This window comes from Toxorhynchites rutilus, chromosome 3 (assembly GCF_029784135.1).
Source record: "Toxorhynchites rutilus septentrionalis strain SRP chromosome 3, ASM2978413v1, whole genome shotgun sequence".
Lineage (NCBI taxonomy): Eukaryota > Metazoa > Arthropoda > Insecta > Diptera > Culicidae > Toxorhynchites > Toxorhynchites rutilus.
The window spans coordinates 134,308,987-134,323,271 of record NC_073746.1 but is presented as its reverse complement, the minus strand read 5'-3'; the positions used below and the strand labels follow the sequence as shown (position 1 = coordinate 134,323,271).

Sequence of the window (14,285 nt, the reverse complement as noted above, 5' to 3'; positions counted from 1 at the left end):
GATGTTACAGTATTCCAGAATGGGCCTTACTTATGTTATATACAAAAGCTTTATTGTGTATGGGTCCTGGAAGTTATTTGAGAAGCGTTTGATAAAGCTTAACACACTATTTGCCTTATTGATTACAGAGTTGTAGTGTTCTATGAATGTGAGTTTACAGTCCAGGACGACACCTAGATCTCTAACTATTTCACATTTCTCTACATTTTGATTTCCAAGGCGTATTACAATATTTGGTACATGATTTTTTCTGCTAAATGTAATGGAGTTGCATTTTTTACATTCAGTTTTAGTAGATTTTTATTACACCAAGTATGGAATACATGTATTTCGTTTTGGAATGCTTCGATGTCGTTTTCATTACCAATTTCCGCGAAAAGCTTCATGTCGTCTTCATACACAAGTACATTTATACGCTTGAGAACGAAGGAGATGTCATTAACGTACAGAATGAATTTTAAAAATGAACAATTTGTTCACGATTTGTTAGATAAGAATTCAGCCAGTTTAAGAGTCCTTGTTCCATTCCAATTTTCTGCAATTTGAAGAGTAGTAATGGAATGTCGATGCGGTCAAATGCTTTACTGAAGTCAGTGTAAAGAGCTTGTACGTGTTTGCCATTTTCCGTTGCATTCAAAATAAATGTCACAAATGCCAACAGATTAGTTGCAGTTGAGCGGCCTTTGAAGAAGCCATGTTGCATACACGTTATTTTATTCTTTACTTGTTGGAAGACTTTTTCATTCACTATTGCTTCGAATAGTTTAGGAATGCAAGAGATAATGGCAATTCCACGATAATTGCGTACGTAAGATTTAGCGCCTGATTTAAAGGTAGGTACCAAAAAAGATTGTTTCCATTTTTCTGGGAATATTCCAGTTTGTAGTGACATATTGAAAATGCAATATAAGGGAAGGGTGAGTTCCTCAGCCAGGTTCTTCGGAAATACAGGTGCTATTCCGTCAGGTCCTGGTCCTTTGTTCCATCTGATTTCTTTAATGCATGGCATTTTCCTTGTTGTGAAAGATAGTTTACCGATATGTCATTTGGATATTCCGGTAAAAATGAAAAGTAGTCCCGATCGCGATTTTCTTCGGAAAATGTGGTATATACTTCCTGAAAGAAATTTGCAAAGAGATTACAAATTTCGTTCGAAGAATTCCCAACATCTTCATCGAGATGCATCTGCGTTGGAAAGTTATTGCTTTTGAGGTTAGACTTTACGTAATTAAAGAATTTCTTCGGACATGATTGACCTTCTGTTTCGACCTTTCTATTATACTCTTCGTTTGCACTTTTAATGGCAAAATTTAATTCTTTGGAAATATTCTGATATAAATTTTGATTACTTTTGTCTATTTTGTATTGACGTAGGACTACGTCTTTCATTTCTATACTGGCGTGTGAGTTTAAAGTTTCGAAAGTGAAAGCGTTACGCCGGAGAACGAGATTTTGAGCGTTAATAACTCCTAAACAACTAAACGAAATTATATGATAAACACTTCATTCGAAAGATAAAATGTCTACGCGTTATATGCTTGTTACTTGTTAACTTGTAACTTGTTTCAATAGCCCTAAAATTGCTTTCGAAACAGGCTATTGAAATCACACCAATCGGTATATAAGCGAGTGCCGCTCGGAAATCCATTCAGTTACGATTGCGCAACGATTGAGGTACGATCGCTGGAATGGGTGGCTGTTTCTCTAACAGAGACTTCAAAACCATTGAGCCTGTGGAAATCGGCATAGCAAATTAGATGCAAGCTGCGGGTGCTTTTGTACTCGCTTGCGTTTCTGGAAATTGGAATGTTCCCTAACACAGATTTCAAAACCATGGAGCCTGAGGAAATCGACATTGCAAAATTGATGCAAGCTGCGTGTACTTTTGTACTCGCTTGCGTTTCTGGAAATCGGAATGTTTCTCTAACACAGACTTCAAAACCATGGAGCCCGTGGAAGTCGGCATAGAAATTTAGATGCAAGCAGTGGGAATTTTCGTACTTGTTTGCGTTTTTGTAAATTGGAATGTTTCCCTAACACAGACTTCAAAACCATGAAGCCTGTGAAAAGATGCAAACTTTTGTACTCGCTTGCATTTTTGCTAACCGGAACGTGTTTTCCCAATACAGATTCCGAAAACAAGAAGTTGGGAGAATCGGCATCGCAGATACATTCAAGTCGGCAATACTTATATACCCCCAAATATTTTAACACTCCAGAATTCGTTTTGCTATCACGGTCTACAAAAGCGGGTTCAAATGCAACGCTTTGGCTCGGTTTGTCGAGACTGTATATCCCTTCATGCCGCCAGCTCACTGAACTTCTATGCATACCGTTTGATGATTAGGCAAAACGTTAATAACTGTTTACTGCGATAACTACTACCATAATGCATAAATTGACTTAAATTGAGATTTGTTTGCAATTGAATTCGTAAATAGCTTCATTCATTCACTATTTTAATCAATAATTTAATCAATAATTTAATCAATGCACAAAATATAGCACTGCCCAGCGAGAATATAGCACCCGATGAGGATCCGATGTGGGATTATTGCTAATTGAAGAAATACAATTGATTACTAAGACAACGGCAGTCCTACGTCAACCTTACGGTTATATCGATCCATAGTTTTTTTTGTGTGCTTTTTGTTTTCTTTTTTTTAAATTTCTCATTTGAGCGTTATACCAAATAGGATATTTGCTGGTTGAATTTCTTCGTCTTCTTTTCTTCGGCACAAATTCTGATATTATGTTATTCAGAATTTCGTGAAGAATATGTTTAATAAAGTATGCCATTCTATGGCTTGTAGGCTACATCTGATTGCTTCAAAGTTCGTCTTGTTGTATTCCGGTACTTTTTCGTACACCCAGTCGATGGGCAATTGTCTGTTATGTACAAAGATTGGGTATTCAATTGCTGTGTGAAATTTTTCATTTTCCAAAGGGGAGTCATGGACTCATTCACACAAAATCGTCGGTGATGTTTGTAAATAATAGGTCTAAATAATAATTTTGGGAATTTTTTACGTGATTTATTGACGTAGGATTACGTCTTTCGGGAACATATTGGGGTACAAATTGAAAATCGAAAATCGAGCACATCGTGAAAATTGTCCAATTTCAAACGCTTATTGCTCAGTTATTTCATGATGGATTGATGAAATTTTTGCGTCAATCGATTCCAGCACTCCATAACAATTTTTTACATTGAATAAAATAATATATGTCATGAAAATAACATCGAACAATTGAAAAATCTCAACCCCTATCCTAACGGAAATATCCACTTCTGATTGGTCGAAATTGACGATACATGCGGCGATTTCCTAACAGAGACATCAAAACCAAGCTGCCTGGGGGAAATCGGCATTGAAGGGGGAACTGTTGTTCCTACCGAAATGTGTCCCTTAACAAAGGCATCTAAACCAAGGTGCCCTGGGGAAATCGGCATTCCAAATATATGCAAGTCGGGGGCATTTTTATATTGCATGTTAGGTGAGTGATACGATTAATTCTAGCAAATAAAATTGAAATTTGGAACTTTAATATTGGTTGCTTCGTGAAAGTTCATATCAATGACCGATAGTGTATTGTGAAAAATTTAGCACAAGTGTAAGTGTAAAATTGTATATGGTAACAGTTATGTTAAAAATAACTTGAAATTAGAAACGAGTCATTGATATGTTCATAAATTAAAATCAAGGTGTTTTTCCAGTCGAGAACGGGTGGTTCGGTTTCAGCTGTCTGTTTTTTGTGTTCATTTCCACCCAAGGAATGTTCATACGGTGAGAAAAATAGGAAAAGTGAAGAAATATACGAAAAAGTGATTTCCCATATGCTCCACATATAATATAAGGTGGTGTTAGTCCAATTAAAATTCGTATTGGGTTGAATAAAAGGTTGAATAAACACCCAGAAAATAAATATTATAAAAGAAAATTACCTTTTCCATTTCGAATATGATTTCTCTGTGCAGTAGAACCCCGATAATCCGCGGAATAGTCGGGCTAGCTCACCGCGGATTACGAAAATTGCGGATAACGCAATAAAGGGCTAAAAATTAGGTGCAGACACAAAAAAAGAGATGTTTAAGCATAAAAACTATGTTTCATCAATACAGAAATCATTAAACTATCCATCTGTAAGGTCGTTTACACCAGTGATAAGATAATGTGAAAGACATGAACAAAACAAAAGAACAAGACCCTACCGCTCACTGGCAAATACCGCTAAGTTCTATAGAATTACAAGTGAACTCACTTTCGCGGATAATCGAGTAACATGTTTTTACTGATGACAAAAATTGATAATTGTGTTTGGTATTGATAATAATCTTATATTACATTGGTGAGTTTTTTTTTCTTTATTTCATCCTTACATAACACAGGAGACATCTCGTCTAGGGTTACAGAGGGCGGTTATCATCATGTCTCATTCAAAGATGCCAGGGTCACCAAATCATTATCAAAGAGTTTAACGATGTAATTCTTCAAGCATATCCAAAATCAACAGATAGCCTAGCGGAATCCTACGTCAACTATGCGGTCTTGTCTCGGACACAACCCTCCTGTGACTTTTTGATTAAGACCGAGATGTGCAATTTCGTCAAATATATAATGAAGGGTTTCATTTTCCCCGACGACTGGAAGTAGAATGCATTCATTATCGTTATCGGGAATGAAGTCTACTTTATTTGGATTGAAGTCGCCATAGATATGCAATTTCACTTCTGGCTCTAGTTTTTCTGTAATTCGATTTGCCGTTTGAAAAAATAATTCATACGACATTTTATTTGCGTGTTCGGGTGGGAAATACAAGGTAGCAAATATATGTACTTCGCCAGCTTTAGATAATTTTGCCCAAACTTGTTCAAATTCTTTATGTTTTTCGGTTATAAGTTCTTCAGAAGTGAAATTTGCATCAATGGCAATGAGGAACCCTCCTCCAGACTTCTTCTGAGATAACGATAAGTTGCGGATATACAAATTCCACTCCAGTATTGATTAAAGAATTCAGCTTATTTTTGTTGACATATCCAAGGCATTTGACTTTGTTCAACACGATATATTGCTACTGAAACTCAACAGATACGTAGTACGAGGGAATGCGCAAAATCTAATGCTTTTTATTTGGCCGAATGCACCTGCTTAGCTGTAACACTCAATAAATTCATGCGAATTATTTTTTTGGGAAAAATACAGTAACCCAGATTCAAGCACAATAGATTTATATAGAAATAATTACATGTTACATGTTTTACATGTTACATGTTTTAATCTGATAAAATATTTTGAAACAATTGTGTTTGTCTATGAGATAAAAAATAATATACCTAAAAGCAATATAAGTTTACAAAGCAGAGCCGAAATTCGCAGATAAAAAATACGATTAATTAATAATTTTCGAGTGTCAGTCCCGAGAACGAATAATCTCAAACTCTGCAATAACAAATTACAATAATCAGCCAATAAATATAAAAAACATTTATCTACTTCCAGGATTTGAAGAAAGCTTTGAAGCTGTTCGCTTTTCATAATATTCCATGACATTTGATATTCATAATATTGCAAATATTTGTTTCCCATAATTATGTAATTACATATTATTCTAAATTCTAATACGATTAGACTCTTGAGTAACAGAAGGATCTCAATATCAGCCACTTTCACTGCCGAAGGTCTATTATTTCGAAAGCTTATATTGCACCGAAGATATACCTGTATATTGTAAAAATAGTTTAAGAAAAATATTGTACTGATTATATGCAGGGTTTTTTTTTCATGATGTAATATGGATAATGTATTTCCTCTGTGGCTTACCCCTTTTGAAAAGACGTAAATAGATAAAACACTAAAATACGATTATTCCTTGTTTTTTTCCCTTGTTGGGTGTGAACCATTGCGTCCATTAGTTTGAACTATTGTGGTAATTATTCCAAGTTTAGAAAAAATATTGAATTACACGGAATCTGTTATCAAATTAAAAAAGAAATCATCAAACTCTACTGTGCATCTCTGTTAACCAACAACCTACTCCCAATAATTTTGAAACATTTTACCCTCTTCAGCCAAAAACTTTATGCATAATACCAAAATATTATTTTTTATAAAATCTCTTACTTAACGCAACAAAAAATCTGCTGGAAAGTATACGCCTGATTCAACTTCTATTTTGATTACAGTGCACCCACGGGGAAACCGCTGGATAGGGTTGCCTAGCGGCGTACAAGATGGAAAGTAGATTCACTTCGTCCTGCGTCTATGTACAGACGTGACTCTAGCGCAACATTCTAGTGTTTCTAGCTAAGCATAAATATTGCTTACCGCGAGTGAAACTTGTTTGCAGTTTGTCTATTATCATTGAATTACACCATCCGACGCACTGTTATGTACACGAGTATGCAACAACATCTTGATGAAGGCAAAATTTGGTACGATGAAAGCCAGTTCTCTGGGAACTGGCTGTAAACCGATTCCCTGAAACTGTTCATACCAATGATGGAGCAAACTATGATTAAGATATCGCAGCGTATATTGCATCTTACAATCTTTGCTGGTACGTACTAATTTTCGCATTGTCTTACCTCAAATTTGTGAATTTATCACGAGTGTACAAACAGCTTGCAGTAGTGAGTATATATTTATCTCTGATGATCACTCCACTACCGATATGCTCTGACACGCTTCCGCCGATATCTGGAGGATAGTAACCAATAATCGCAGGAACACTGGAACGTATCGAGACCTAGAATAAAATATAATAGTAAAATAAAAATAATAGCACCCCAAAATGAAACCAATCATGAGAGCCTCTGTTATCTCACATGGTAGGGAGCGACAATTGTGTTAGCAAAGCAAATGGATGCCATCATCGAACAGAATCCAATCGACAGCCACATTTCTAATTCTGTTTATTTGCACTTTAGAGTTCAGAAAAAAATTTCAAGTATGCTAATGTTTGTGTCAAATCTAGAATTGCTTGCTAATGGAGATCCGGTATGGCAGAGTAGCAGTTGTAAATCGACCGAACACCGATGATTCAAGCTAGTATTTAGCAGGCGTTCGTAGGCTTTTTGCTGCTGCCTTTATCTGATGTTGTTTACGATGGCGTGTAGATAAATCTGCTTATCTCGGATGAATGATTAAATTGCAAACATAAGCAATCTGTGTTAATCACATGACATAGTTTTGTTTTTCACCGGATTCAAATTCATATCTGAATATATATTTTGAATAGATGTCAGTCTAACATTTGCTTCAAAAATTCAGCTACAGCCGCCATCTGTATAGTGTATAGAGAGAAGTAAAAGCAATCCATTATTTTACATGAAATTGATAGCAAAGTTAGAACGAGTGGAATTAAGTCAAGCATGCACCGATTTGTTCGATAATTTGTTACCATTTTGGAGGTAGTTTCATTCTGTCTCTCTTATAGAGATCCCTGTTCTGATTGGCAAAACACTGAGACAGGAGATTTAGCAGGCCCGGACGATAGGGTGGATATATAATAATCTTCCAACTCAGCTTCCGAAGCATCTTGCGAGTCACTATCGATTATGTGAGCTGGTATTTTCCTGATGGAACACAATTCTTTTTCTTTTGGTCAAAGCCAGCGGTTTTTGAGCGATTGCTTCGTTCAGACGGTCTAATTATTAAGAGAATAGAGTCCATAGAGAAGCAGATCGTAACAGATGGTTACTTGCCACCTGTTCCTGGTTTCCTGGCCAAAATTTTTCGCCGGTTCATCATGTTTCGACCACGACCACAAATACCTTAACCGTTTCACTTTACCTTATTGTGAATGACTCTCCATCCATCATCAGTCACCTGGGTTAGAAATGAGATGATTCTGTGTCGATTCAACATCGTTTTACGAATAGAAAATCGATCTACATTCTGTCGAATAAATCAAATATATAGAATTTGTGTTTTTAAAGAAAAATTATATATTTTACTTCTAAATTTATCTAATCGCCGTCAAAATAGGCCTCTTCTGAAGCAATACGCTTTTCCAACGAATGAAGATTGGACTAGAAAAAAATGATCTCCAAAAATCCAGTTTAATCGGATATTCTAGTGAAGAGACCCGAATTTCGAGGGTTTTTTCGAGCTTCGTAAAAACAAAACAAATAATATTTTTACTATCCATTACATCGTCTTTTAACATTTATGCAATTTATCATTACATTTATCTTTTAACAATAAAAAAAGAAGGGTGGGTAATATCAGGGACATAACCGGAGTGACGTAGGACTATACAAAGGGGACAGCTTTTGCTAAATATATATTTCGAATATATATTTTTATTTTCTTCTCCTACGTGAATACCTACCTATCTACCTGAAAAATGGATTAGTTTACTGTTTACTGTTCATGAACATGTTGGGGGTTCTGAAAAGAACCTTTGGTGTTGTGTTTTTGCGTTTTTTTTACAAACTTGATTCTTGTTTTTTTTCTGAAGGCTTTGTACTTATTAAATGTTCAACGCCGGACATCTTTCGGCGTATGCACATATCGTACAATCAAAATGATGGCTGTGATAGGAAATGCATCGGTGGTTATCAGCTCATTCACTATCATATATTTCACTATTGAGCATATTACCGTACCTTAAACTGTGGTTTCGGAGACGAATGAATTGTAAGATTTGTAGTCTCCGCAAACAAAGTTAATAAAATTGAAAAAGAACTGAGGTTTTGGAGACGAACTCTACGATCTGTCGAGAAATACACGAGCTAGAAGCGTTCTTAAAAACCAACAGTAAATACAGGGACGGATGACCTTCGGATTAAAGTCCTTTAAAATAAGAACAGAGCAGCAGGAAAAACATAGCTCATCATGTTGATCCTTAGTTAATTTTCTATACAATGCAGATGTAACGTCAGTCAATTTTCAACATCAGTTATCAACCAAAGAAAGCAGTTCTGGCTACCGAGAAAATTCGTTAATGCCATCCTGCATACAATGTGGTGTAATTTGAAGCCACTTTTAATTCGGAAACCAAGCATGGGTTTGTGAAAACTGAATGATCAATTTAAAAGACCCAAACCATCAATAAGTTCAAGAACAAGCATAAACAAAATAAATCAGTTTATATTATATGTCATATTATGTCACTTTAGAATGCATTGGTATTGTGAATAACTTTTAATAACTCTTCTTTGAATGGTTTAATGGCCCTGAAAAGCGCGGTGTTTTACGGTGGCTGGTTTTGCCACCAAAGCAGTCTGTATAAACAAACTTTTTCCTTCATCTACCTGCTGCCGTTTTGCGATTGCGTTTGCCACTCGCTGAAACTAGTTGTTGCCTCCGAACCGAATGTGCTCTGTTCTGTAGGCGGGTTTTCTTATTGTCGTGAGCAGCTTTGCAAGCCAACTCGAGCACTCCGGCGGCCGAAATTCTATAACCGCTATTAGGTATACTGGTGCTCCGGCACCAATCCGTTGATGCGATGTGATGTGAAACGATGCCATACAACCACACTGATTTACGGTTTGAAAGAGAATGATATATTTTTCAGCGGATCCGCGCCTTTTGTACTCTAGCGGTACACACTCACAGGATAGAGACAAATCGGCAGACTCAGCCAAAGGGGCGAGTCCAACCAGACGAACGAATGAGCGTTTAAAGGCAGCGATGGCAAAAAAATACATTCATTACGATTTGTTCGCTCGTTGGATTCACATACAGGCTAAAAAGGGTCCTTTTCAGGATCACAAAATTATCTAAAGTGTTTATTGTTTCGTTATCACTCGATATCCCCATCTTGTTCGGCTAAACCTTCCTGTTTAGCGATTTGTTGCCACTCGCTACAGCTTTCACAGTTGGAAAATTTCTTCCCATCCAGCTTTGTGACTTGTTTTACAGTAAATTACATTCAATACGACGTTCCGAAGCACCACTCAGTGTCGCATTGGAGGCGATTTTAACCTGTAATTGAACATTTGCGATGACAGTGATACAGTGTCGACTTTCAATGTGGGGTCATAATTTGGACCCCGAACTCTATGTTTACAAAAATGTTCAACTAAATATGTCGCATTACATGTCCGTCCAATTAGCTAAATGTCGAACTAATTGTAAATCGCAGTACTTTCAATCTGGAAACAATTTAAGAATTGGTGAAAATTGAATAATCAGGAAAGTCCCCAAGTATCAATAAGCTCAGAACAACTGCCAAATTCACATACGCATCAGATCCTGGCAAACAAATTATGAAAAAAATCAATTTGTGTTTTATTATTATTTTGGATATTATTTTAGAAAGCATTGAACTGTATTTCGTAAACTCTTTTTTGAAAGGTTTAATGGCCCTGATAAGCGCCTTGTTTTATGGAATGGTTCCAATTTAGAAAACTTTGTACTCGTGGTTTTGAAAAAAACCATTTCGAACGCCCTCGATGCCGCCTTGTTCTGGATTTGCCACCAAAGCAGATTGTAAAAAGAACAAACTTTTTTCTTCTGCTGCCAACTGCCTTTTTGCGATTGCGTTTGCCACTCGCCACTCGCTGCAACTGCCTGTTGTTGTCTTGATGTCCACCGAATGTGTTCTGATCCGAATGCAGTTTTTCTTATCGTCGCGAGCAGCTTTGCCAACTAACTCGATCACTTCGGCGGCCGAAACTAAACACGGTTCGAGCGGGATTTTGCCTTTCCCTTCACTTTTCCTCCTTTGCCATGTCCAGACATGGCTGCTTGGGTTGGTTTGTTGATGTGTTGTGATGCGAACCGATGTGGTGTACGGTTTGAATGAGAATGATCGTTACGGCAGCGGAGCGGGGATTTTTAAGCAGACTGGCTGGCTCGAGAATTACGCATGTGTGAAACTGTGACCAATGTTTCGTTCATTTTTTTTCTTTTTCCTTTCCAATCGTGCTTCATTCTATTTCGCTGCTGCTCTGGTTGCCCGTTTTATTCGGTACGATTTGAGGAGCACAAAATGGACCAATCAAAAATGGGCACATAGTGCATTTGGACAATGCTTGATATTTAACAATTATTCAATTATTTATCTCAAGAAAAATGAAATGTTATTCGTTATGATAGATGCGTAGATATATTTCCTATCAATTGGTGCAAAAACCTTTGCGATCTATTGAGAAATGCTCGAGTTATGAGCGTTCCAAATCTTGCATTTTTTCCTACTTGTTCAGTGCCTAGATTTCCATTTCACCCCCGATATCTTCCGGTTAGACGTAGTCCTACGTCAAAACAAAATTGAACGGAGAAAAAATATACATAACTAGAGTAGTTGAGAGCTGATGAAGTGAGATGGTTAAAAATCAAACAAATTGCGTTTAAAAATGTTTTTTTCTTACGTCTCCCGATATTTTAAAAATAGTAAAGTTTGAAAAATATCACTTTTTAGAGGTTCATGCGATAGAGAGATGCCTGCAGATTGTATCCATACAAATTTGATCCGAATCGGTTCAGTAGAACTTGAGATATCGTGTACGCCAATTTGAAAAAAAACTAGTTTCGAGAAAAACACGTTTGAAGTTCATTGTTGTAGCCCTCTAATTCTGTAAATAATAGGGTTTTCGATATGGCCTTTCTGGGGTACATTCTTGAATGTTTAAACTACATAAATATGAACGAAAAAAAAATTGATTTTTTTTAAATTTCTAGACTAGAATACTGCCTTAAATCGAATACTTCACAAATTTCCAGGGATTATTATTTAACGTTATTTATAACGAGGCTTTGTCCATCTTCCTTACACAATTTCGACCAGTGTTTCATCAAAGCTTCATCGGTTTTGAATGTTTTTCCGCTTTTATTCAGCTTCTTCTTCATAATCGCCCAAAACTTTTCGATCGGACGAAGTTCTGGTGAATTTGGCGGGTTCGTCTCTTTCGGGACCACATTAATGCACTTCGCTTCGTACCAATCCAATGTACTGGAAAAAATGAAGATGGTAGAGTTTCGAGCGACATAGCATGCGCTGCCATAACTATTTCTCAAATAGTGACGTCAGTCGTTGTGTTTATCTTTGATTGTCCACCGCATCTTTCTGAAAATGCCATTTTCAGGAAGCAATTTATCAATTAAAAACGTACATTTTTTAGAGTTCCCGCTTAATATAAGGCTAATGTGATAGCGTGCAGTGAATATTTGTGAAATCACGTCGGAAAAGACGGATAAAAGTGATATTTCCATGTGCCATTTTCACTCCCTCACGTTCATAGAAACAAACGAAGTTTCATTAGTTTAACGTTATGATGTGGGTGTTTCGAAGGCTCTCAGTGTTGGTGTGTATGATGTGAGAGAATAATCGCCCATTTTTCAAAATTTCACTGAAAATGTTACTGCTTTCGGGAACGAAGCATACGACTGCTCTCCGGACCTTTTTACCACATAAATAATCGAAATAAGCCACGATACAATTGTCATGTGTTAAAAACAAACAGTTGAATAATTTCATGAGAATTTTGACTCAAATTATCATGCAACCGTGAGTACTTTCAATATTGTTTTGTTTCTTTCATATAAATTCGATATTGAATGCAAATAATTACGACACGATATATTGCTTGCCAATACAGATGCCTACTGCTCCACCTCGATATATACCTCATTGGTACCAATCTATACAGGCTTGGAGTGGGACCACGGTTAAGCGGAGGAAGGACAGCAAGCGCTTCTGCAAGCATTCCTCTCGATAAATCTGCCTGTTAATGGTGCCGGTCTTAACGAACGGCTTGCTGTACCGTCCGCACCTGTAGATCGCACAACAGGTACTCCTTCGCGAATTCCGGAACTTTTCCGGAACCTCCATGCGGACAAAATGCGACAAAAAAACTCGAGGTTTGCCTTAATGTATGTCTCGTCGTCCATGACGAGACAGCCTTGCTTAACCAGGCAGTCACGGTATAGCTTTCGCGCACGCCATTTGGCCACCGTGTTTTGCTTGTCAGTCCGGTTTGGCGCCTTCCTGACCTTAAAAACGCTTCATTGTCTGCTGGACGAATCACTTCGACGAATTGACTTTTTTTGTCCACGTCTAGGGTGAAAAGGTTCGGGTTCTTCTTAAAGTATTGCCTTATCTTCCGCGCCTTCTCTGGGTATTTCGTTTTCGGTTTTCGACCGCTTCCAACGCGCCGCTCGATGGTCTTCGTCTCCCGGAACATCTTCACAACGCGGAACTCGGTGGAATGGTGGATTTCAAGCCTTTTGCCGATCCATCTGTGCGACAGACCAGGATTATCGATCACCGCGCCCAAGATTTGCTGGTGTAGCTCTTCTTGTTTCGAATGCGTCTCGGAAACTACTTGACAGATCACGATAAAATTTTGCATACATAAACATAACACTCTGAACCACACAAACCAAAATTTCATTAATTTTTACCCACGCGATAAAAAGTTACACCAAAAAAAAGTGACGCATTTACATTTTGACGCATTTAAAAAAAAATAGGTAAGAAATAAAAATAAAAAAAAGGTTGAATGGTTTGATTGTAGAGCATACAGATAATGATGTAATAATGTTGCCTCAAAAGGCAACACGGAAAGACAGATTGTAATTGTGCCTACGCTTATTTCTAAAATAATATAGCGAAGTCTCCACCATTATTTCATATTTCCTCATTACAATTATTTATTTTACGTCGCATTTTTGTTGCTCTCTCATGTTGTTTCGGGCATTTGTAACATTCGGGTGAACGGTATTCGGGTGAATGTGACATAACCGCGAGAAGGTAATCTTCCATTTCGTGCCAACAAGCAACCCGTTGGTCGAAACAAAAGCCCGGAAGTTGTACAGCAAGATTGAACGGGATCACGTATCATAAAAAAGTAAATAAGGTCTTGGACGGCACAGATGAAGGATGAAATAATGAACTGGTCGGTGAGGGTAAGCAATAGAATATGCAAAAACTGATATGTAGAATATTCAAAAACTGATGTCAAGAAAAGTTATCAATTTCACCTAAAACAAATCAGAATAAAGGGGGTTTCCGTAGTTACATTGGTTGCGCGTTCGCTTAGTAAGCGATCGATCGTAAGTTCAAAACTCAGGGCCCTCATGGACCATTTTGGGTTGTTACAGAATAACTACGTCCACGCAACAACCATCGGCGATGGAGATCGATCCACGGTCGAAATAAGATCGATTCATCCATACAACTGCTCTGCTCTGCAAGACACATCGTGCTGCTGTTCTATAAATTACTCAACAATGATCAAACAACTGTCTCCGCTGTCCGGTCTAACTGGATAATGAAAGAACACATAGAAAACTCTTACGCCTAAATTGGCTACTGTGTAAATGTGTACCATATGC

The 14,285-nt window shown here is 37.3% G+C and overlaps 1 protein-coding gene across 2 annotated transcripts in view; it reads right to left on the bottom strand.

Annotated features, from left to right (window-relative positions):
- Positions 1 to 7,034, bottom strand: part of LOC129777991 (inactive serine protease 54) — a 31,057-nt gene extending 24,023 nt beyond the window's left edge. The window contains exons 1-2 of one of the 2 annotated variants that reach the window (XM_055784609.1): positions 6,827 to 7,034; positions 6,587 to 6,747 (exon numbers count right to left, since the gene is read on the bottom strand). In XM_055784609.1, the coding sequence (XP_055640584.1) occupies positions 6,587 to 6,747; positions 6,827 to 6,901 (236 nt within the window). In that variant the 5' untranslated portion in view covers positions 6,902 to 7,034. Of the gene's footprint in view, positions 1 to 6,586; positions 6,748 to 6,786 lie in introns of both variants that reach the window. The other variant, XM_055784610.1, reaches the window with a different exon arrangement.
- Positions 7,035 to 14,285: the final 7,251 nt, after the last annotated feature.